This window comes from Erinaceus europaeus, chromosome 13, assembly GCF_950295315.1.
Source record: "Erinaceus europaeus chromosome 13, mEriEur2.1, whole genome shotgun sequence".
NCBI classification, from domain to species: Eukaryota; Metazoa; Chordata; class Mammalia; order Eulipotyphla; family Erinaceidae; genus Erinaceus; species Erinaceus europaeus.
Window position 1 is genome coordinate 11,322,227 of NC_080174.1, and position 25,869 is coordinate 11,348,095.

At 44.3% G+C, this 25,869-nt stretch overlaps 1 protein-coding gene across 2 annotated transcripts in view; it reads right to left on the reverse strand.

Annotated features, from left to right (window-relative positions):
- Positions 1–25,869, reverse strand: part of ESR1 (estrogen receptor 1) — a 488,249-nt gene that overhangs the window by 4,389 nt on the left and 457,991 nt on the right. For both annotated transcript variants that reach the window (XM_060205321.1, XM_007516044.3), the window contains exon 8: positions 4,197–4,380. In XM_060205321.1, the coding sequence (XP_060061304.1) occupies positions 4,197–4,380 (184 nt within the window). The remainder of the gene's footprint in view (positions 1–4,196; positions 4,381–25,869) is intronic.

The window sequence follows — 25,869 nt, forward strand, 5'->3', positions numbered from 1 at the left end:
GAGACAGAGAGAGACACCTGCAGCCCAGCTTCACCACTCGTGAAACTTCCCTACCTGCAGGTGGGGACTGGGTGCTTGAATATGGTCCTTGTGCACTGTAACATGTGCACTCAACCACACCCCCTTTATTTAATAAATAATTTTTAATGTTTATTATTATTATTATTTTTAATTTTTTATTTAAGAAAGGATTAGTGAACAAAAGCATAAGGTAGGAGGGGTACAACTCCACACAATTCCCAACACCCAATCCCCATAACCCACCCCCTCCCATGGTAGCTTTCCCATTCTCTATCCCTCTGGGAGCATGGACCCAGGGTCGTTGAGGGTTGCAGAAGGTAGAAGGTCTGGCTTCTGTAATTGCTTCCCCGCTTATTTAAAAACATTTTTAACCAGAGTACTGCTCAGCTCTGGCTTATGGTAGTGTGGGGAATTGAACCTGGGATCTTGGAGCCTTGGGCATTAAAGTCTATTTGCATAAACATTATTCTCTCTCTCTCAGCCCCTCTAGTGTGTGTGTGTGTGTGTGTGTGTGTGTGTGTGAGAGAGAGAGAGAGAGAGAGAGATCCACTTTAAACCATCTTGAGCTCCTGGGATGCTCAGACTACAGGTAAGGACAGATGAGGAACACCTCAAAGAGGCTAAACCCATCTCTCTCTTCCCAATAAAAGAGCCATTCTGGGACTTTCTTAGACAGATGGCTTCCTTCCACAGTCCTCTGTTGTCACCACATCACAGAGAAACCAAACCGATGAGCTCAATGAAACTGTAAGAAACATCTGAACTGGAAGGCCAATGAGTGGTCCCCAGGAGGGAAGAGGAAAGCTGGGGGGCTGGGGGAAGGGAGCTGTAAATCAGGACAGAGGGGACTGTATGCATAGATTTTCAATGACGCACATCTGAGACCTGTCTAACCTCATAATGCCATGGTTCTTCAAGGGGGAAGAAAGCAACAGAAAAAAAAAAAATTTTTGTAAAAGGATGAAACAGGAAAAATTGTGAAAAGATTTTTTTTTCTATTTCACAAAAGAGAATGTGAGTGAGAGAAGAGATCGGAACACTGCTGTACTCCAGCATGTGCTAAACCCAAGTTTTCCCATGAATGTACGCAGAAGGCATTATCTCTCTCTCTCTCTCTCTCATTCTCTTTCTCTCTCTCTCTCTCTCTCTCTCTCTCACACACACACACACACACACACACACACACACACACACACACTGCCCATCCTACAGTCCTACAGGAATACCAAGTACTAGAAACACAGCTACTTGTTCAAAAAGGCTGTGTCTTGATGAATTCATATTCTTCATCCTATCTAGGGTAGAGCTTAAAGATATCATGTTATGTGAGAAAAGACAGAAACAGAAGGATGAATATGGGATGACCTCACTCATAGACAGAAGCTGAAAAACAAGATCAGAAGGGAAAACACTAAGCAGAACTTGGACTGGAGCTGGTGTATTGGACCAAAGTAAAAGACTCTGGGGTGGCAAGGAGGGTTCAGGTCCTGGAACATGATGGCAGAGGAGGACCTAGAGAGGGTTGAATTGTTACGTGGAAAACTGGGAAGTGTTACACATGTACCGACAATTGTATTTTACTAACAACTGTAAACCTTTAACCCTCCAAAAAAGAAATTAAAAAAAAAATGCTGAGTCTGATGGCCTGAAAGAATAGCAGACAAGTGACATTTTCCCTGTCATTCCCCTCTGACTTCCTTCTTCTCCTAGTCACAAAGGTGCTCTGACCCCAATGGAGAAGAACAATCTCTATCTAGCTGGTTATTTCTTTGAAAAGAAATTTGCATCACTTTTTTTTTTTTGCAAGTTATTTTGCTCTAGTCATCTGTATTCTGTGTATAAGTGAAACCACAGGGTCCTTGTCTTGACACCCTTACTACTCTCACTTAGCACGACGGCCTCCAGTTTCCATCCATTTCGTTGTAGACAATACAATCGCATCCATCTAGACTGCTGAGCACAGTTTCACTGTGTACATACATCCCACTACTCCTCTGTTGAGTCATCATCCTGCTGTCTTGGTTCTCATGAATAATGCAGCTGTCTCTTGTAAAATGTGAGGACGAAGTTGGTTTCAGCAGGATGGGGGCTAAGTTAAGAGGAGTCCATTGAACTTTAGTGAGAAATGGGGTGACTTGCATGCACAACAGATGAGTAAGAAAATACACGTGATATCAGCTAATTCTGTAAAACAATGTTCAATCATTACTTAAAAATCACCTTAAAAGAGAGAATCCTGTATCTTACATAGGTAGGACCAGAACATCCTAGAAGGTGGTTGTGTTTTTTCGTAGCTGGAGAGGAGCCAACAGAAACAGAACATCTAAGCAATGGCGATCTTAACAATGACTCGGTCTCAGTTGCCCCTTGAAGGGATCTTTGTTTGCTTAATTGAAACCATGGTTAAGGGGCTCGGGAGATAGCATAATGGTTATGCAAAAAAGACTTTGATGCCTGAGGCTCTGAGGTTCCAAGTTCAATATCTAGCACCATCATAACCCAGAATTAGCAGTGCTCTAGTTAGTCTCTCTTTGCTCTCTTTTCTTTTCTTTTTCTGGCCTTCAGCGTTATCGCTGGGCTCAGTGCCTGTGCTACGAATCCACTGCTCCCAGAGGCCATTTTTTCCATTTTGTTGCCCTTGTTGTCACGCTTGCTGTAGTTATTGTTGTCATAGCTGTTGTTGTTGCTGGGTAGGACAGAGAGAAATGGAGAGAGGAGGGGAAGACAGAGAGGAGGAGAGAAAGACAGACACCTGCAGACCTGCTTCACCGCTTGTGAAGCGACCCCCCTGCATGTGGGGAGCTGGGGGCTTGAACCGGGATCCCTACGCCATCCCTTGCACTTTTCGCCACCTGCACTTAACCCACTGTGCTACTGCCCAGCTCTTTCTATCTTCCTTCCTTCCTTCCTTCCTTCCTTCCTTCCTTCCTTCCTTCCTTCCTTCCTTCCTTCCTTTCTCCCTCCATTCCTTCCTTCCTTCCTCCCTTCCTTCCTTCCTTCCAGAGGAACTAGGATGATGACCTGATCAGATCTGGTATGAGAATGGGTTCTCCGGGTGGAAGGATTTGAAAGGACCAAGATAGAAGTTGGTTGGTCACACATGTTACCATGCACAAGGACCCAGGGTTAAATTAAGCCCCCAGTCCCTACATGCACGGGAAGGGTGCAGGGGTGTGGGGGGCACGGAGCGTCAAGAGTACTGAAGCAGCACTGCAGGTGTCTCTCTCTAGCTCTCTCAGTCATCTCTTCCTTCCCTCTCCATTTCTGTTTCTACCAGGATAAATACATAAATATTTATTTTATTTAGTTTATTTATTATGTATTTTTTATTTCTTAAAAAGACAGAAATTGGGTAAGTAGGTACAGAGAGACAGGTGGTGTCCAAGTCCAGGGCAATGGGAACTCACAGCCCCACTTACTGACCCAAGATGGCTCTGAGAATGTTAGAGCCTTTGGTGCATTATCCAGGAGACACCAGAACCAAGGGTCTCTCATTCAGGTTTTCCAGGAGGAAGAAGGAAGAGTGTGACACCAGAAGATGTCTCCAAAGCAGCGGTGTCACAGACTTCGCTGCTTGACAAGGGACAAAACCTTGGTGTGGTCTCCTGACCTGCACATTGCACCTACCCTTCCCATGCCCCCACTACCCCTCTACGGAGAGAGACCTTGCAAACACTTTAGACTGAATCTAAGTATCACTTCCTCCCTGACGCCTAATTTGATCTGTGCCCACTTGGCCCAGACAGACAGACTGAGTGCCTATTTCCATGCCCCGCCATATTCATACTTATTATGTGCTTGGAACTGTCCCATGTGTACTGCTTCTCCCACACACACACTTCCTGTTCTTGTTAGGGCCTCCTTCTGCTTCTTCCTGGCCAACTCTTTCATTCTATTTCTGATACTGAGAGACAGAGAGACAGAGAGAGAGAGAGAGAGATCACAGTACTGGAGCTCTCCCTGGTGCTGTGATGTTCTCACATGATGCCAGGGTTCAACCCCAGGTCCGCGGCATCTGTCTTAGCAGAGGAGCTATCTCTTGACCCCGTCACCCCAAAGCGAGCTTACTATCTGCATCTCACATAGTAAGATAGTTCCTGGGCAGGCTATAATCTTCCTTTGGGGACTTGCTGGGGTTCCACCTGCCCCACAGACACTCCCTGGGGAGGCCTCACCTCATGTGTCTGATGTGGGAGAGGATGAGGAGAAGCTGGGCCAGGCGGCGGTGCTGCTGCTGCAGAGTCAGACCAGCTTTGGCCATAAGGTGGATCAAGGTGTCAGTGATCTTGTCCAGGACTCGGTGGATGTGGTCCTTCTCCTCCAGAGACTTGAGGGTGCTGGACAGAAACGTGTACACGCCTGCACATGCAGAAAGAGAAGAGAGATGCTCAGAGAGGGCAGAGCCTAGGACACCCAGGGAGTGGGGTGAGAGGGGATGTGTATAATGGCAGACTGGCGCTGCTCAAGGGACAGCCAGTCCTGTTCCTCTCCCCTCCCCCAGCACCAATCCAGGTACTATGCAAAATCCCTCATGAATATTCATGCCCAAGTTACTCACCTGCCCAGCTAGGTGAGAAAGCTAACTTGCACAATTTCCCCTCGAACTTTGAGGAAAGGCAGTATGGGCCTGCGGGCAGCTGTGACAAGGACAACAATCACCTCTAGCCTGAAAACTCTGCCTACCATCAACACCAGGTGGTGACACACCCAGTTGAGTCTGCAAGGACCTGAGTCCAAGCCTCTGGTCCCCACCTGCAGGTGGTATGTGTGGGGGCTCTTCATGAATAGTGAAGAAAGGCTACAGGTGTTGCTCATTCTCTCCCCTTTTCTATCTCTCCTACCCTTCCCAATTTCTCTCTATCTACTGAAAGAAAGAAAGAAAGAAAGAAAGAAAGGGAAAAAGAGAGAGGGATAGAGAGAGAGAAAGGGAAAGAGGGAGAAAGGGAGAGAGGGAGAAAGAGAGGAACAGAGAGAAAGGGAAAGAGAGGGAGAAAGGAAGAAAGGGAGTGAGAGGGATAAAGAAAGGGGGAGAGAAAGAGAGGGAGGAAGGGAGGGAGGGACTGAGGGAGGGAGAGAGAGAAAGAGATATCACTGGGAGTGGTGGATTCATAGTGCAGGCACCGAGCCCCAGTGATAAAGGTAGGTCGTGGCAATGAAAAGAAAGGTCTGACACCCATAGGAAAGAACACATCAATGCTGTCCACCGCCCCTCAAAGGAAGCTCGACTGCGTCTTTCACGGGGAGGAACAGAGGGGCAGGGAGAGGCATTCATCTGCTAAGAGAGATGCAATAGACAAAGCTGAGGCCAGGATAAAGCAATGTGCTGACTCCACATCTGTCTGTTACAATGGAGACTCTGGGGGCCCTAGCCACACACCTGGGGGAGATGCTCAGAGATGACCCAGGCCACTTGCTAAGTGATTGGCAGGTCATCCCCCCCCCCCCCCCGATAGGATTTAATTTGCTCTTATGCTGCAGGTCAGGTTGGGGGCCTTTGTGCTGTTCGTGCTGAGCTGAAAGGTTTATAGACAGTGGGCTGCGGAGCTCCCCCACTCTCATCCAGGTTCCTTCCCCCCCACTTTTTGGCTTTTCTTCTAGAAATAGATCCCATTCTATGGATCATGGCCAAAGCTAGACAGTGGAGTCCCTGCTCTGCTCTTCTGTGCGGTGTTAGGTCCGAGTTAAGGGCATTTTTCTGGGGGCACAGAAACCTCTCCTCTAAGGCTACCAAGCTTCAGAGGCTTGTAAAGTAGCACCTTCCTGGTACACAAAACTTCCATCTGCAGAACAGAGCTGAGCAACGTGTAGAAGAATCAAAAGCCGGGGTGGCCAAATCCTGGTTCTAGTCATAAGGATCTGCTTCTTCCACTTTTCCCTAGGAAACAGGAAGTTTCCAGAACATTCTCTGCAGCACACAGAAGCCCATCTATTGCTTTTCTGTGTGAGGGAGAGTGAGTTGGGTTTCTGTCATTTGCAATTAATATATCCAATCAGACTAAGTGATGAGCTTAATGTAAATACAGGAGGAGGGTGGATGAGGAGAGGTGGAAAGTACTGAGAGTGTGGCGACACCAGGATGGACCCAGCTTGTGTGGAGACGACAGGATGACTGTCCTATCAAGCAGACACTGAAGAAATGAACTCTTGCCTGTCAAAAATCTCCACTCTGCATGGAGCAGTATTTTTTATCCTTTTAATGTAGAATTAGCTTTCTTTTCTTTCTTTCTTTCTTTCTTTCTTTCTTTCTTTCTTTCTTTCTCTCTCTCTCTCTTTCTTCCTTCCTTCCTTCCTTCCTTCCTTCCTTTCTTTCTTTCTTTATTTTTTTGTTCTTTCTCCTAGTCAACTGAATGACTCTTCCACTGCTATTTCTTCTTCACTTCTCATCCTTCACCTCTGTCCTCACTGGTTCCTCCAAGCTAAAAGCACCCAAATATTGGGGCTGGGCATTGGTGCGCTTGGTTGGGTGTATACCATCACCATGTGGTGGTGCTCGAGGTCCTAAGTCAAAGCCCCTGGTCCCCACCTGAGGGCAGGAGCTTCATGATTAGTGAAGCAGTGCTACAGGTGTCTCTTTCCCTCTCTAGTTCCCTTTCTTTCTCAATTTCCCTCTGTCCCATAAATTTAAAAATAAAATAATTGGGGTTGGGCGGTGGCAAGCCGCCTTGAGTGCACAAGGATGCAGGCTCAAGCCCCCAGTCTTCGTCTGCAGGGGGGAAGCTTTTAGAGTGCTAAAGTAGGTCTGCAGGTGTCTATCTTTCTTTCTCCCTCTCCATCTCCCCACCCCTTTCAATTTCTTTCTGTACAGTCAAATACAAATAAATATTTGAAAAATAGTATATACATATCTTATTTATTTTTCTTGTTTTTTTAATCTAATAACATATCTTATTTTTAAAACACCCAAATTTCTCAGTCCCTGATTTTCTACTAGGTTGTGAATTTAGCAAGAAATTAAAAAAAAATCATACAGAGGAACTCATAGTAAATGGAGCTGTAACTCGCCAGAATAGAAAAGTGGCCCTAGCTTAGGGCGAATGCAGCAGTAAAGACGAAACCAGAAGGTCAGGCATTTGGGCTCCACATAGCTGCACAGAATCATGCTGCACTGGGGACTCAGTGGTGACGGGTCCAAAGCAAACAGGGCACAGGACAGACTACAGGTAAGAAACACGTTGCTGGGTCCCGTATCTCAGCTCCACACAGACTGCTGAGAGAGAAAGAATGTTTTGGGGGGATTGGCCTGGAGGTAAGTGGGTGGCAGAAAAGGTGAGGTCCCACCTTCCCTGGGGAGGTGAGGGATGTCCCTGGCCTCACTCCCCAGCAGCCCCACATCTGGCTGAACATCCTGGGAACGTGCCCAGGCCACAGAAGTGAGTTTATCCAACTTGGATGAGGACTTTGCTGCCAGTTTCCTTTTCCGTTACCACCCAGGGTGATGGCCTCATTCACCAGTGACCCTGCTCTTGTTCAAAGAAATCCCAGAGTCCAGGAGCAAACAATCTCGATACCCCTGCCTGGAAAGGTGACAGCCCGGTGACATCTGTTTTTCCCACGTGGGTGTGCAGGTATTCAAGCACATAGTACCTTCAACTCAGATCTCCCAAGGCCAGCAGTGTGCTGTGTCCTGTCCACAGACAGGAAGAGTCCTGTGACACTTAGACGCCAGCGTGTGGCATTTCTTTGTTGGTTGTTAAGTCCCCACCCTACTCCGCAGCTATCAGCCAGATTCCACAAAGAACCTACTGTATGCAGGCACGATGCCACAGCATAGGAGTCTATAGCCTTCCTTAATTTTAAATGTTTGAGAACTCTTACCAGGTGATGGCACACCCGGTTGAGTGCACACATTTCAGTGAGCAAGGGTTCAAATCTCTATACCCCTCTTCCTGTAGTTGTTTCTCTTTCCCCCTCTCAATTTCTCTCTGTTCTAGCAAAAGAGTGGAATAAAGTGGCCCCTGGGAACTAGGAACTTGGGAGTGTAGGCACTGATCCTGTGATAACTCTGGTGGTAATAAAAATAATAGTAATCATAATAAAGCAAACTTCCTGAGGGGATAGAATTTTCCTAACACTGACTCTTCAAACACAGTTAATGTACAGAATGAGGCTGTTTTTCTCATCCTGTTTTGGCACTGGGACAGCTTATCATTTTATTCCTGTCAGCTGATGCTTCTCTCTGCGCAAGTATACTGAGAAACAAAAATCCAATCCTGTAAGATTGTTAGTAATTCGCAGCTTCCATGCTCCTAGGTCTTTCTGGCCAAATGTGGTCTTTGCTACAGGCGGCCTCCTGCCCCCAGGGTCCACAGGGGTGACACTTTCAGAGTGTCTCAGGCACTTGGGCAGGGACTCCAGGGGGCTTCTAATCATGTCCAGAGACCCAAGTGATCCCTGAAATCCCTGACAGACTACAGGGCCATTTCCAGCAGTGCAGTGCCAGCTATTAGGGTGTTCAGAAGCATCCCTACAACAAGCCTCCCCCCCCAACTTTTGAAACCCTTCCAAATTCCAAACATGGAAAGAGAAAACCAATCTGCAAGTCATTATCTGGTCCCTGAGTGTTATTGGCAAGCAGCGCTTCTCTGTAGTCTAATTTTGGCAGCCAGTGTTGGGAGGTGGAGGAAGAGGTGATGGAGACGCTATCTAGAACATCCTGGGGAACCAGAGGATGTGGACACCTGCAGATGTGATCTCTCCTCCATCTCGATTCTGTTGCCTCTCTTCCTCTCAAATTCTGTCTGGGAATTCTCTTCCTCCTTCCTAGCCTGCTCTCCACCCCAAAGGAGCACCCTCTGTGTCCCTCATTGAAATTTCCAGATGATGGAGTCTTCTGGCAGCTGGGAGAAGGCAGACTCAGCCTCTCTCAGACTGGGTGCAGTGCACGTACATATGCACTTGACCTTGTCCAGAAGGGATCCCCAACAGAGCCAGGGGTCCAGCATGCCCTGCCTTTGACCTCTGCTGCAGAGCACAAGAATGTTCTAGAGAAGCAAGGAATGCCACAGCCTGTGGCTCATCAGATGCCATCATCAGATGCCATCATCAGAGGACAAATTCTCTAAGCTCAGTCTCAAAGATACATACATTTTTCTGTTCCCAAAAGAAGACAGTGACAGAGGACCCTGAGAAAGTTCTTCAGGAATCTCTCTCTCTCTCTTTCTCAAAAGAAACAGACAGCAAAGAATACTCAGGCCCACAGCTACAAGTGATCTGGTCCAGACAGCTGAGACAAAGCAGGAACTCTGTTTTTCATCCTGTTTCTGGACTCAGATCCACTGATGGTTCGGGTTTTTTTTTCCCCCCTGTGGGTATCAGTTCCACAAACACACAGCTCATCTGTGGATCGATCGGACACAGCTCCTCTGCCCTGTATGAGCATAGAGTCTGAGTTCCAGAGCCAGCACAATATGGGGAGCTCTATGGTAAACAGCATGTGGGGCTCCATGGATGGTGGAGCAGTACAGTGTTCTCTCTCCTTTCTCTTCTATTCTTGCTAGGGCTTTACTGCTCTGGGATGGGTTATTCAGAGAGAGGGAGAAGGAGAGGGAGAGGGAGAGGGTAATGGGGAAGGGAGAGGGAAAGAGGGAAGAGGGGGGAGGGAAAGGCAGAGGGGGAGAGAGGGGGAGAGGGAGAGAGAGGGGAAGAGATAGAGAGAAGGGGAGAGGGAGAGGGAGAGAGAGGGGGAGAGATAAAGAAGGGGAGAGGGAGAGAGAAGGGGAGAGATAAAGAAGGGGAGAGGGAGAGAGGGGGCAGAGGGAGAGGGAGAGAGAGGGCAGAGGGAGAGGGAGAGAGAGGGGCAGAGGGAGAGGGAGAGAGAGGGGCAGAGCTAGAGGGAGAGAGAGGGGCAGAGCTAGAGGGAGAGAGAGGGGCAGAGGGAGAGGGAGAGAGAGGGGCAGAGGGAGAGGGAGAGAGAGGGGCAGAGGGAGAGGGAGAGAGAGGGGCAGAGGGAGAGAGGGGGCAGAGGGAGAGGGAGAGAGAGGGGAAGAGGGAGAGGGAGAGAGAGGGGCAGAGGGAGAGGGAGAGAGAGGGGCAGAGGGAGAGGGAGAGAGAGGGGCAGAGGGAGAGGGAGAGAGAGGAGAGAGAGGGGGAGAGGGGAAGAGAGGGGAGAGAGGGGGAGAGAGAGGGGGAGGGAAAGAAAAGGGGAGAGGAAGAGAGAGGGGGAAAGGGAGAGAGAGGGGGAGAGGAAGAGGGAGAGAGAGGGGGAGAGGGAGAGGGAGAGAGAGGGGCAGAGGGAGAGGGAGAGAGAGAGGAGAGAGAGGGGGAGAGGGGAAGAGAGTGGGAGAGAGGGGGAGAGAGAGGGGGAGGGAAAGAAAAGGGGAGAGGAAGAGGGAGAGAGAGGGGGAGAGGGAGAGGGAGAGAGAGGAGGAGAGGAAGAGGGAGAGAGAGGGGGAGAAAGGGGGAGGGAGAGGGGGAGAAAGGGGGAGGGAGAGGGGGAGAAAGGGGGAGAGGGAGAGAGAGGGGGAGAGGGGGAGGGAGAGGGGGAGAAAGAGGGAGAGGGAGAGGGAGAGAGAGGGGGAGAGGGGGGAGGGAGAGGGGGAAAAAGGGGGAGAGGGAGAGGGAGGGGGAGAGAGGGAATGAGAGAGAGAGAGTTAAGGATAAAGCAAGGGCCCTGAAGGTTGCAAGAGAAAAACAGAGTTACCTATAGAGAAAAACCCATAAGATTACCAGCAGACTTCTCCACACAAACACTACAGGCCAGAAGAGAATGACAAGATATCTATCAAATGCTCAATGAGAAAGGCTTTCAAACAAGACTACTGCATCCTGCTAGACTGTCATTCAGACTAGGTGGAGGCATAAAAACCTCTCAGACAAGTAACAGTTGAAAGAATCAACTATCACCAAGCCTGCCCTGAAAGAAGTTCTGAAAGGTCTCTGATAAGCAGTCAGACCACCAAAATATGCCACATATCAGAACTCTCTAAAAATCTACAAGGATGCCATTAAAATATCTTCAATCTATGATATCAGTAGATTTCAATGGCCTTAGTCCACCTATTAAAAGGCACAGATTAGGAAGATGGATCAGAAAACACAACCCAACAATATGCTGTCTGCAGGAAACTCACCTACCTCAACAAGACAAACACAGGCTCAAAGTGAAAGGATGGAAAACTGTCATACAAGCCAATGGCCCACAAAAAAGAGCAGGAATAGCTATTCTCATATCTGACATGATAGACTTTAAAATAAATAAAATTAAAAAATATATGATGTACACTACTTAATGCTCAGAGGATCAGTCAATCAAGAGGACTTAACAATTTCTAACATCTATGCACCCAATAAGAAACCATCTAAATTTATCAATGATCTACTGAAAAAGCTACCAAAATATATTAACAGCAACACAGTCATAGTAGGGGACTTCAACACCCCACTCTCTCAATTTGACAGATCAGCCAGGCAGAAAATTAGTAAAGAAATGAAGGAGCTAAGTGAAGAGATAGATAAACTAGAACTATTGGACATTTTCAGAGTCATGCACCTCAAGAAACTGGAATACACATTCTACTCAAATACACATGGGTCATTCTCAAGGATAGACCATATGTTAAGCCACAAAGACAGCATCAACAATTCAAGAGCATTGAAATGATCCCAAGCATCTTCTCAGAACACAGTGGAATTAAACTAACACTTAAAAATAAAGACTAGTAATAGTCCCAAAATGTGGAAGCTCAACAGTACACTACTTAACAACTACTAGGTTAAAGAGGAAAATAAGAAATAAATCAAAATGTTTCAAGAGTTCAATGAAAAATGAAGACATAAGCTATCAACATATTTGGGACACAGCTAAGGCAGTACTAAGAGGGACGTTCATAGCCATACAAGCACACATTAGGAAACAAGAAAAAGATCAAATAAACAACATGATTGCACACCTTAAAGATGAAGATGGAGGAAGAGGAGGAGGAGGAGGAGGAGGAGAAGGAGAAGAAGGGGAAGGGGAAGGGGAAGGGGAAGGAGGAGAAGGAGGAGGAGAAGGAGAAGGAGAAGGAGAAGGAGAAGGAGAAGGAGAAGAAGGAGAAGAAGAAGAGGAAGAAAGGAATCCTAAAGCAACCAGAAGGACAGAAATAACTAAAGCTAGGGCAGAAATAAATAACATTGAAAATAAAAACAGTACAAAAGATCAATGAAAGTAAATGTTGGCTCTTAGAAAGAGTGAACAAAATCGACAAACCTTTAGCCAGACTCACAAAACAAAAAAGGGAGAAGACCCAAATGAATCAGATCGTAAATGAAAGAGGAGATATCACAACAGACACAGCAGAAATTCAACATATCCTGTGAGGCTTCTACAGACAATTATATACCACCAACTAGAGAACGTTGGAAGAAATGATTGATTTACTAGATACCTACTAACTTCCAAAATTAAATAAAGAGGAACTAGATAATATGAACAGGCCTATCACAGTTAACAAAATTGAAACAGTTATCAAAAAACCTTCCCAAGAATACAAGTCCTATACCAGATGGTTTTACAAATGAATTCTACAACACCTTCAATAAAGAGTTAATACCTCTACTTTTAAATGTCTTTCAGAAGATTGAAGCCACAGGAATACTCCCTTCCAGCTTCCATGAAGCCAACATCACTCTGATACCAAAACCAGACAGGGACACAACCAAAAAAGAAAACTACACACCAATATCTCTCACGAACATAATGCTAAAATATTGTACAAAATTCTAGATAATTGGATACAGCAGTATATTAAAAATATTGTTCATCATGACCAAGTGGGGTTTATTCCAGGGATGCAAGGTTGGTTTAAACTATGTAAATCAATCAACAATCAACGCGATCCACCACATCAATAAAAGCAAGACCAAAAACCATACGGTTATATCAATACATGCAGAGAAAGACTTTGACAAAATCCAATTTCCTTTCATGTTCAAAAACGCTACAAAAATGGGAATAGATGCAAAATTCCTGAAGATAGTGGAGTCTATATATAGCAAACCTACATCATACTCAGTGGTGAGAAATTGGAAGCATTTCCCCTCAGATCAGGTACTAGACAGGGCTGCCCACTATCACCATTATTATGCAACATAGCTTTGGACAGTCTTGCCATAGCAATCAGGCAGGAGCAAGGAATTGAAGGGTTACAGTTTGGAAAAAAGTCAAACTCTCCCTATTTGCTGATGACATGTTAGTATACATGGAAAAACCTAAGAAATACAGCAAGAAGCTTTTGGAAATCATCAAGCAATATAGTAAAGTGTCAGGCTACAAAATTAACATAGAAAAAAAGCCTGTGGCATTCCTCTAAGCAAACAGGAAGTTAGAAGAAGAAGAAATCCAGAGATCAATTCCTTTTACTATAGCAACAAAAATAATAAAATACCTAGGAGTAAACCTAACCAAAGAAGTGAAAGACTTGTATACTGAAAATTATGAGTCACTACTCAAGGAAACAGAAAAAGACACAAAGAATTGGAAAGATATTCCATGTTCATGGATTGGAAGAATTAACATCAAAATGAATATACTACCCAGAACCATATACAAATTTAATGCTATCCCCATCCAAGATCCCAGCCACATTTTTTAGGAGAATACAACAAATGCTACAAGTGTTTATCTGGAACCAGAAAAAGACCTAGAATTGTCAAGAAAATCTTGAGAAGAAAGAACTAAACTGGAGGCATCACACTCCAGATATCAAATTATATTATAGGGGCATTGTCATCAAAACTGTTTGGTACTGGAACATGAATAGACACACTGACCAGTGGAATAGAATTCAAATCCCAGAAATAAACCCCCACACATATGGACACCTAATCTTTGACAAAGGTGCCCAGACTATTAAATGGGGGAAAGGAGAATATCTTCAACAAATGGTGTTGGAAAAAATTGGTTGAAACATGCAGAAGAATGAAACTGAACCACTGTATTTCACCAAACACAAAAGTAAATTCTAAATGGATCAAGGACTTGGATGTTAGACCACAAACTATCAGATACTTAGAGGAACATATTGGCAGAACTCGTTTCTGCATAAATTTTAACGACAATTTCAATGAAACAAATCCAATTATAAAGAAGACTAAGGCACTATAAACCTATGGGACTACATCAAATTAATAAGCTTCTGCACAGAAAAAGAAACCAATATCCAAACCAAGAGACCCCTCACAGAATGGAAGAAGATCTTTACATGCCATACATCTTTATTTGGCTTTGTATGTTAACTCTCTTTTCAGCCATCAGGTTCCAGATGTCAGCATGATGCTGACCAGACTTCCCTGGACTGAAGACCGCACCAATGTGTCCTGGAGCTCAGCTTCCTTAGAGCCCCACCCTACTAGGGAAAGAGAGAGGCATTGGGAGTATGGATTGACCAGTCAACACCCATGTTCAGCGGGGAAGCAATTACAGACGCCAGACCTTCTGCAACCCACAATGACCCTGGGTCCATACTCCCAGAGGGATAGAGAATGGGAAAGCTATCAGAAGAGGGGACGGGATATGGAGAACGGGTGGTGGGAATTGTGTGGAGTTGTACCCCTCCTATCCTATGGTTTTGTTAATGTCTACTTTCTTAAATAAATAAATAAAGACATGAATTTAATAACCAAAATATAAAAGAGCTTCCCAAACTCAACTACAAGAAAACAAATGTCCCCATCCAATAATGGGGAGAGGACATGGACAGAATATTCACCACAGATGATATTCAAAAGGCCAAGAAACACATGGAAAAATGTTCTAAGTCTTTGATTGTTAGAGAAATGCAAATAAAGACAACAATGAGATATCACTTTACTCCTGTGAGAATGTCATACATCAGAAAAGGTAACAGCCACAAATGCTGGAGATGTTGTGGGGTCAAAGGAACCCTCCTGCACTGCTGGTGGGAATGTAAATTGGTCCAACTTCTGTGGAGAGCAGTCTGGAGAACACTCAGAAGGCTAGAGGTGGACGTACCCTATGATCCTGCAATTCCTCTCCTGGGGATATATCCTAAGGAACCCAACACACCCATCTAAAAAGAACTATGTACACATATGTTCTTAGCAGCACAATTTGCAAAAGCCAAAACCTGGAAGCAACCCAGGTGTCTAACAACAGATGAGTGGCTGAGCAAGTTGTGGTCTATATACACAATGAAATACTACTCAGCTATTAAAAATTGTGATTTCACCATTTTCAGCCCATCTTGGATGGCTTGAAGAAATCATGTTCAGTGAAATAAATCAGAAACAGAAGGCTGAATATGGGATGATCTCACCCACAGGCAGAAGTTGAATAACAAGATTAGAAGAGAAAACACAAGTAGAACCTGGACTGGAGTTGGTGTATTGCATTAAAGTAAAGACTCTGGGGTGGGTTGAGGGGGAGAGTACAGTTCCTGGAAAAGGATGACAGAGGACCTAGTGGGGGGCTGTATTGTTATGTGGAAAACTGAGAAATGTTATGCATGTACAAACTATTGTATTTACTGTCTAATACAAAACATTAATCCCCCAATAAGGAAATAAAAAGAAAAAAGAAACAAGGACATAAGAGGAAAACACAGAATAAAACTTAGACTGGGTTTGATGTATAGCACCAAAGCAACGGGCTCTGGGGAAGGAGGGTAGGTTAGGGGTTGGGGAGGTGTTTTGGTGTCCTGGTCCATGATGGTGGAAAATAACTTACATTAGGGGCCAAACTACAGACACATCACAAGGAGATGAGAAATTGCATCTGTGTATCAATTACTTTAGTGTAAATCATTAACCCCCACTAAAGGAGTGTGGGTGGGGCAATGAACAAGTGAGCCTCATGTGAAACCCTTACATATAACTTCGGTGAAATCAAGTTTCTCTGACAAAAGTAGGAGAAATGAGTATATCTGGAGACTACTCATTTGACCTGTCCCTCTATGACCTTTGTCCCCATCCTTTGGTGACACAGAGGCTCTTTCTGGAACAAGAGGACTCAGTAGAAGACTTAAGTTCACCAGCCAGGGTGCCTATTTTGCCATGTGGGGGCCCACCTTGGAGCCCTCAGTACCCAGGAGTACTGTGGCACGGGGTGGGGGGTGCTTCCTATCTGTAGTATCTCTCCCTCACTCCCTTCTTTGATCTGAAAAAAATAAGTGCAGAGTGGTGAAGACCCATCCTTTTGTTTTGGCACTTCTCTACCATCTCTGGTTCTTCCCCCTGGCACCATGGGGGCACTCATGTGATTCTCAGGCTCAGACCCAGGGCTTCACGTTTGGTAAGGCAGGGTGTACTCTCTCAGGTGAGCTACCTTCCATTTCTGTTGAAGTACAGTTCCTTTAGTCCACGGGAAACAGGGAGAGGGAAGTTATGGGAACTGGGACCAGCAAATGCTAGAGCTCGGAGGAGTTCTAAGCAGGGAAGCTAGGCTGGGTTCAGCCAAGGACACCCTGTCAAGAAATAAGCAGGACCCTTAGGATATATCCCTAGGAGAGAAATATGTTCATAGCAGCACAATTTGTAATAATCCAAACCTGGAATCAATCCATGTGTCTAACAACAGATGAGTAGCTGAGAAAGTTGCCATCTATATAGATAGTGGAATACTACTCAGATATTAAAAATCACTAATTCATCATCTTCACCTCATCTTGGATGGAACTTGAAGGAGTCATGTAACTTGAAGGAGATCAGCCAGAAAGAAAAGGATGGATATGGGAATGACCTCCCTTATAGAGAGAAGTTGAAAAATAAGAACAGAAGGAAAAAACAAAGCAGAACTTGTACTGGATTTTGTGTATGGCATCAAAGTAAAGAACTCTGGGGGTGGGGAGGGAGAGCTTTCAGGTGAATTATGGTGGAAGAGGACCGAGATGGGAGGTGAGAGTATTTTGAAGAAATGAGAAATTTTACACATATACCAACAACTGTTTATTTTTGAGGGTTTTTTTTTCTTTTCTTGGCTTCTTTTTGTTTCTTTATTGAGAGATTAATGGTTTACAGTTGGCAGCAATATACAGCAGTTTGTACATGTGCAACATTTCTCTGTTTTCCACATAACACTCTACCCCCTGACTCTGGCCCCCCTTTGTTATCATGTTCCAGGACCTTAACACTCCCTACTCCACTCCAGACTCTTTTACTTTCGTGCAGTACACCAGCAACAACCCAATAAAAAATTAGAAAAAAGAAATATGGGGGAACACTGGCACTAGAACCCGAATATCCCTTACTCTGGCTAGGCCAGTGCTCCAGTGCTGCCCACAGAATTTCCTGACTTCAAGACTTGTGAAAAACTAGCAATGACCGCCAGTGCACTCGCCTCCAGAGATATTTGAGAGGGCTGATCGTTTTCCTGCAGTGACTCAGAACCAACCCAGTTTTTCCAAAACAGGGAACTAGATGGTGTCGAGAAGGAAAGCAGCACGGTGTGCACACACAGCTTTGTTCAAGTAGCTTTTTAATTAAGGACTTCTTTCACCCAGTGCTAACAATGATCACTTGTGTGTGCCGTGAAATTCTGATTCCTCGGGACATTATTTTTCTTGGTGGCTTTTCTGTATTTTCCAGGCTCCTTGCCTTGGTCCTGGATTTCTTTCATAATCTGCTATTTTTTTTAAAAAAAATACAATATCAAAGTCCCTTTCATTCCTATTATTTTATGAGCTTTGTCCATGCTGGGAAGGAGAGGCACCTGGTGAATGGATGACTCAAAGAATCGGGAGCTGACGGTAGACTTATTACTAGTTTCATAATATTTCTATGATTTGAGGGCTGTTCACATTTCTGAAACTCCTCAAGGCCTGTCATATATTTTTTTTTGGCAGGACAGAGAGCTAACAAATGTGTTGCTCAAGCTTTTGGAGATTCATTTTCTCAGTTGGAAATACCTCTGACATGTCATCAATAACCTGAGTTACACATCGATGTACAAAAGAAGGTCAGCTTCAAAGACTGACAATGTATCTTCCCTGAAGAATTAGCAAGTTGGGATGCAAAGAGAGCTCACCACGAAGGCTTTGCTAGAAGGGGATGAGTGTTTGGCTTTGCCTGCAACTTGAAGGGGATCTAAGTAGCACTTGCTACAGCAAGAGAAAGGACAGATGCTTCCCCTGTCAGGATGAAATACACTTTGCATTCTAGCTTTAATTGGTTGCCATTACTGATGCCCATTTTAAAGAATAACAAAGTGCTTCTGCTAGCCAGTCCTCTGCTCCTCCTGCTCTTTCTTCTTTTTAATATTTACTTGTGACCGAGAGAAAGGACAGAAAGAGAGAGAGAGAGAGGCAGAGACAGAGAGAGAGAGAGAGAGAGAGAGAGAGAGAACCTGAGCATCACTTTAGCATATGCGAAGCTGGAGCTCAAACCACAGACCTTATGCTTGAGGGTTCAATGCCCGAACCACTGCATGACCTCCCAGGCTCCTAACCAGTGCTCTTTTGATATTCACGCTTAGTCCTTCTTGGAGCTGACTACCTTTCCCAGATGGAACCCAGAGTCCCACATTTGTCAGATATGAGAATCTGGAGAACAGATTGCATTTCTTGCTTGGAGCCTTAATGGGATCAGAGAGAGCACTTTTGGAACTAGTAGCAACCTGATCCCCAGAGAGAAGTATGCTGCAGCAGTGGTGAGGTCAGATGGCAAACTGCTTCATCCTAGCTCAAAGGGCTTAGAAAAGCTCAGGGAGTCAGGTGGTAGTGCAGCGAGTTAAGCGCAGGTGGCGCAAAGCGCAAGGACTGGCGTTAAGGATCCCAGTTCAAGCCCCAGCTCCCCATCTGTAGGGAGGTCACTTCACAAGTGGTGAAGCAGGTCTGCAAATGTCTGTCTTTCTCTCCCCCTCTCTGTCTTCCCTTCCTCTCTCCATTTCTCCCTGTCCTATCCAACAACAACGACATCAATAACAACAATTATAACTATAACAATAAAACAACAAGGGCAACAAAAGGGAGTAAGCAAATATTAAAAATAAATAAAAGAAAGAAAAAGAAAAGGTCACATCCATCAGGCAAAGCCCTGGGACCCTGATCAAGGGAATTCATACCAGGGCGTTTTCCTTTCAAAAGAGGGCCCCTTACCAAATTGCTTGTTTTTCCCTTTCTACAATGTTGATTTTAAAAAAAGGATTGAGAAAAGGACCCGAGGTAGAAAGTGAGACAGAAAAGAAAAATGAAAAACCAAAGCTTGCTGGCCCTGAACTCTTGAGAGAAAAAGTTCACTGGCTTGAGACTTGTGCAGGTCATATAACATACAACTTAAAACTTAAACCATGATGGTTATGCAAAAAAGACTTTCATGGGGCCAGGCAGTGGAGCACCCAATTGAGCTAAGATATTACCATGAGGGAGGACAAGGATCCAAGCCCAGATTCTCCACCTGCAGGGGGGACACTCCTTGAGCGATGAGGCAGATCTTCAAGAGCCTCTCTCTCTCTGTCTGTCCGTCTCTGCCTCTCATCAAATAAAAAAATAGAAAAAAAAACTAAGAAAAAAAAAGACAAAATGGCTGCTGGGAACAGTGAATTTGTAGTACCAGCAATAACTATGGAAATAACAGTAATTAAAAAAGGTTTTTGATGGCAGAGGAGGACCTAATGGGGTGTGAATTATTATGTGGAGAACTGAGAAAGTATGCATGTACAAACTATTTTATTTTACTGTCAACGGTAAACCATTAATTCTCCAGTAAAGACATTAAAAAAAAAAAAGGCTTTCATGCCTGGGGCTCCAAAGTCCCACACAGAGACCCCCACACCATCTGAAGCCAAAGCTGAGCAGTGCTCTGGTATCTTTGTATCTTTCTCTCTGTACATCTCTTATGAAAAGTAAAATACATAACAGACATTAAAAAATTAAGTTGGGGTCCTGGAGATGGCACAACTGGTTGAGTGACCATGTTACAATGTGCAAGGACCTGGGTTCGAGCCCGCAGCACACAACAACAGGGGGAACTTTGCAAGTGACAAAGCAGTATTGCAGGTGTGTCTCTCCCTTAATAATAAAAAAATATCTGATTCTCTGGTATACTTGTTTGGGTTCGAGCTCCCGGCTCCCCACCTGCAGGGACAGTGGGGTGGGGTGCTTCACAAGCAGTGAAGCAGGTCTGCAGGTGTCTCTCTTTGTCTCTCCCTCTCCACTCTCAATTTCTCTCTGTTCTATCCAATAAAACAGAAAAAAAAATGACCACCAGAAGCAGTGGATTCATTGTGCTGGCACTGAGCCCCTGGAGGCAAATAAATAAGTTAATTAATTAAAAGTGGGAGTAGGAAGGGGGGAAGCTGTCTCAGCAGTCTCTCTTCACCCATCTCTCACATGGCGTGATAAGGCTGCATTTATGTACTAGTACAATTTGATAATGTTTGCTAGAGGAGCAGACCATATATATTGCAAAGCCTTAAAGATGTACATGCCTTTAAGAGACTGATTTACTCAATGACGGCCATTTGGAGCAAGGCAAGGCCATCTCATCACCTGGGGTCCTAATCAGGGTGTTCTTTAATTCCCCTATGGACACTAGACATCAATGAGACTGCTATTTGGTCATTACTGGTCATTTCCATCAGGAATACCCTCATTATCCTTGCTGTGGGCCTCTCCAGGACCTTACCCTCACTACAAACAAATACTGGTAAAGACTACCCCACTGGCCAAAGTGAGGCTGGGTCATCCTACTCTGTCACTTTAGGACTGGTCCTGCAATATATGCCAACTAGAAGATTCCCAGCAATTACCATGCACTGTGAGTTCAGTCTGACAGGGACTCAGAGAGGTTAGACAGGCTCCTGTGCTAATTCTTACTATACTTGAGCTAAGGCCACAGTGATGTGGTAAATAGTTGATTGCATTTATACAGTTTTTTCAAGTTTGAGAGCTACTCTCTGCTTTAACCCAGCTCTCAAGTTTCATTCTCCACCATGACACCATCCTTCTAGATAATATTTCTAGTCCACTTTCATGTTAGTTATTGAGGTATAGCAAAGATAGCTAAAGTCCTGAGCTCCTAAAATATCTAAAATAGCCTAGCTCCTTTCTACCCTTTGGTCCTTGCTCTCGTTAGCTTTAATCCTACTCTTTGGTCCCTATATTATTTTTTTTACTGCTTTATATCTCACTGTATTTCATTCATCAAGTTCCAGATGCTACTAGGAAGCCATCCTGACATCCTTGGCAGATGGCATTGCTAGTGTGTCTGAGAACCTCCCTCTCCAGAGCCCTGCCCCACTAGGGAAAGATAGAGACAGGTAAGGATTGACCAGCAAGAAGCAATTCCTGAAGCCAGAACTTCTTCTTTCTGCACCCCCAAAATAATCTTGGTCTGTACTCCTAGAGGAGGTAAATACTAGTATAAGATGACTAGAGGGCTCTGAACTCCAGTTCCACCAGGAACCTTTGTGACCAGGAACCTTTGTTTTATCTCTCTCACTGAGAGGAAGAGAATTTGGAGAACACCTGAGGAAGTCAGACCCTGTTTCCCTTGCCTGAGAGGGAATATGAAAGGACACCTAGAAGTTGTAATAGGTGTATGAGTGCCTTACAGAGGATGTGAAGGTGAGGCCTTAGAAGTGAATAAAAACAGGTATCAGGTTCCACATGGTGTCAGGCCATCTTTGTGCAAATGACCCACATGCTTCTCCAGTGAGTGTCTTTAAATTCTCCTGATTAAAAGTTCAATTTGTTTGGCTTCATATGTTAACTCTCTTTTCAGTCACCAGGTTCCAGATGTCATCAGGATGCCGCCAGGCTTCCCTGGACTGAAGACCCCACCAATGTGTCTTGGAGCTCCGCTTCCCCAGAGACCCACCCTACTAGGGAAAGAGAGAGGCAGACTGGGAGTATGGAGTGACCAGCCAATGCCCATGTTCAGCGTGGAAGCAATTACAGAAGCCAGACCTTCCACCTTCTGCAACCCACAATGACCCTGGGTCCATGCTCCCAGAGGGACAGAGAATGGGAAAGCTATCAGGGGAGGGGGTGGGATATGGAGATTGGGTGGTGGGAATTGTGGGGAACTGTACCCCTCCTACCCTATGGTTTTGTTAATTAATCCTTTCTTAAATAAAAAGGAAAAAAAAGTTCAAAATAACTAGAAAGAAACCCTATGAGCAATACTGTTAGAGAGTAAGATGAAAAAAATCTTTAACAGCAGAATAAAAATTATTCATTTGAGTCTTATAAAAAATTTAAAACAAGGTCATGGGGCATCTACTCAATGAAAAAAGATTATAGTATGTCCTTTGGGACAAAATGGATGGAACTGAAGGTGATTGTTCTTAGTGAAGTAAGTAAGGAAGTGAAGGACAAATAGAAGCTCTCACTCATATGTGGAATATACAGAATGAAATGTGGAACTTGAAAAAAACTATTTATATATAGTCAACGCATATCTATGACCTTGGGAGAACTATGGAAGTTATTCTTCAGGGCTGGAGACACAGAACTCCGGTGATGGGGGGTGGTATACAACTATTATCTTGTAATGTTGTAAATCACTTTTTAATTACTACTAATAAATAAATAAATAAAGCAGGAGAATAGTATTTTGCCTAGACAGATCTAACTTCTAAGTTTAATGAATATATTATCTACCACAAATTTACTGAGTATTTACCCACTAAACAGCAAATAATGTTAATGATAAAAAAGCTGCCCATATGTACTGCTGTCATCTAGCAAATCTGCTTCTAGAAACATCTACAAAGCTGTAATCAAAAGAGCTCCAAAGCTGAGTAAGTACTCTGGTCCCTTACATACATTCTTAATGAAATGAGTGGAAAAAAAAAAAAGTTTGTCTTTATCATCACTGAAAATTCACTGCTCCAGATTGACTTATTCAGATACAAGGAATAAGACAGACAGAAAGACAGAGGAAGAGAGAGAAAAACACTATGAAGCACTCACATTTCTTTGAAGTGAGAACTGGCCTTGAACCTGGATCTCAGGTGAGTCAGCTTACTGCCTTTTATTTTGTAACCCTAACTGACTTAAACTAAACATATTATTTTTTTGTAATCAGAGTGTTACATTTTTTGGGGGAGTGTCAGTGGGTCTTCACCACTACAGCTCAACATTTATTTATTTATCTATTTATTTATTTATTTATTTATTTATTTATTTTCATGTTCAGATACAAGGAGACAGAAAGACATCATGACAGTGAAGCCTCCTTCAGTAAGGCAGGGATCAGACTGGAACCTGAGTTGTTCTTCAAATTCTCTTCACTTTCCATGTTGGGGCAAAACCAAATGTTTCTGCTCACAGAAGTTTTGGGTTCTGATGTGTCTGGGGTTCAGAGCCCTCTGGTCATCTTCCTTTAACATTTCTCCCTCTGCAAGTGTGGGGATATGGCAGGGCAAGCAGGGCTGACATCCTGATCATCTCTCTAAGACCAATAGGAGTTCACACAAAAAAGCCTCCCTGCCCCTCCTGCTCTCAGATAACTTTGTTGCCAGCATTCTGCACTTGGACCGAGGGCAGGGGCTGTTAACTGAAACTCCTGCACAGATTATAGTTAAATTTCCATTTCCTGCAGGCAAAAGGGTGTTGAGGCTCCACAAATACCTTAACCATTGAAATTGCATCAGCCTTTGCCCCAGCCTGTTCCTGAAAAGACCACAACTTCCATGTCCTCAGCTTGATATTGACCTTTAAAATGATTCATCTGACAATAAATACTTCTTTTCTGCCTGCTTGCTCAGGTATAAGAATACCTCCGTGTAACCCAGTAAATGCACTATCCTCTGCCATTGTGTCCAGAGTCTTCACTTTGAATGCTCACCCCCACCTCGGCCTGTCCTCCTCCTCCTCCTCTACAACACTTCTCTGGTGGCCAACAATGGTGGGCATGGGGTGGACAGGGCAGGCCTTCCAGAGCTTGCTCTGCATGGAAGTATGGACCTAAATCCTTTTGAAGGTGCAGAAAGACTGTCTGGCTTCAATCCATACCCCCCTCCCTGCCCAACATGTTTCTATCTTTCCCTAGTGGGGAAGGGCTCTGGAGAGGGGAAGTTCCAAGACACACTGGTGAGATCATCTTCCCAGGGAGGTCAGGATGGGACCCTTGTAGCATCTGGAACTTAGTAGATGAAAGGCAGTAAGATATAAAGTTGGATAAAATGTTTAGTAAATAGGAACCAAAGGGTAGTATTTGAGCCAATAAAAGTAAGGACCCTAGTGTGAAAAGGAACTAGGATGTCTATTTTAGGTATGTTTCTAGGATCTCAGGACCTTAGTAATCTTTGCTATAGCTTAATAGCTATCATAAAAGTGGACTAAAAATATTATCCTGGAGGATGAAACTTGTGATCTGAGTTAGGGCAGAGTGTGGCTCTCAAACTTGAAAAGATATATAAATACACTTAACTGTTTACCACATCAATGTGGCCCTGGCCCAGCTATATTAATAATTAGCGCACAGACTTGCCTAAACTCTGGGTCTCTGGCAATCTGAGCTCACAGTGCATGGTCACAGCTGGGAACCTTCTAGGCTGCTCGTATTATAGGAGCAGTCCTCCTATATAGAGTAGAATGACCCAGTCTCACTTTGGAAAGTGGGACAGTCCTTAAATGGACAAGGGACGACAAAGAGAGCAATTTCATAGAGGTCTAGGGCAGGTAACTTCTGAAGAAAGTGCTGAAAGGAGGCTGAAACTGTGGTAGGGCTCAGTGACACCAGGAGAAAGAGCAGAGGGAGATGGAAGTCTGGAGAGGGAATTTGTACCTCCATCTTGCTTTCAATTCAAGAGAAGCAGTCAGAGGAGGTCAAGGACTCACAAACAGAAAGGCCAGGCCTAGAAGTAGAGTTTCTGACCCAAAAAGGGTGTTTATTTTAAAAACTATTCATCTTTAATTTTTATCTATTTATTTATCCATTTATTTATTTGTATAGAGGCAGAGAAGGTGAGAACAAAGGAGAAAATAAAGAGGGAGAAAGAGAGATACCTGCAACACTATCTCACCATTTATGAAGCTTTCTTCTCATTCACTGGGAATTGGAAGCTTGAGCCCAGGTCTTTGTGGATGGTGATATGTACACCCAAACAGGTAAAAGACAACTTAGCTCCCTTAGAGGTGTTTATTTTAGACTCAAGAATTTACAGGATAGTCTGATGCTTCCTTCAAAGATTGCAGTTATACACTCTATCACATGTATAATCTGTTTCACTTCTTGAGTATCTGTTCGAAACTTGGAAGCAACCTCAATGGCAGAGGAATGGTTAAGACAATTGTGGCATAGAAAAAGAAGGAAGAATATAGGATGATCTCACTCACAGACAGAAGTTGAAAAACAAGATCAGAAGGGAAAACACTAAGCAGAACTTGGACTGGAGCTGGTGTACTGCACCAACAATTTACCAAAGGGCATTCACAGACCCTTAAATACATGGAATGGATGCTTTTAAAAAGGGTTTATTTTTATGACAGAGACAAAAAAAAGCAACACTCAGTTCTGTCATATGGCAGTGCGTGGGAAAAAACCTGAGGCCTTAGGCACACAAGTCCTGTACCTTACCCACTGAGCTGTCTTCCCAGCCTAATAGCTACTCTTCTGGACTGTCAGGCCTTTCGGAAGACAAACTTTATGTCATACCAGGTAACCAGGATATTTAAAAAGACCATATGGCCATAGGGTAGGTCCATTTCTAGTCTTCTGAGAATTCTCCAGAATGAATACATACACAGTGGAATACTACTCAACTATTAAAAATAATGAATTCACCTTATTCACTTCATCTTGGATGAAGCTTGAAGGAATCATGTGAAGTGAGATAAGTCAGAGAGAGAAGGATGAATATGGGATGACCTCACTCATAGACAGAAGTTGAGAAATAAGAACAGAAGGGAAAACACAAAGCAGAACTTGGACTGGGTTTGGTGAATTGCGCCAAAGTAAAGGACTCTG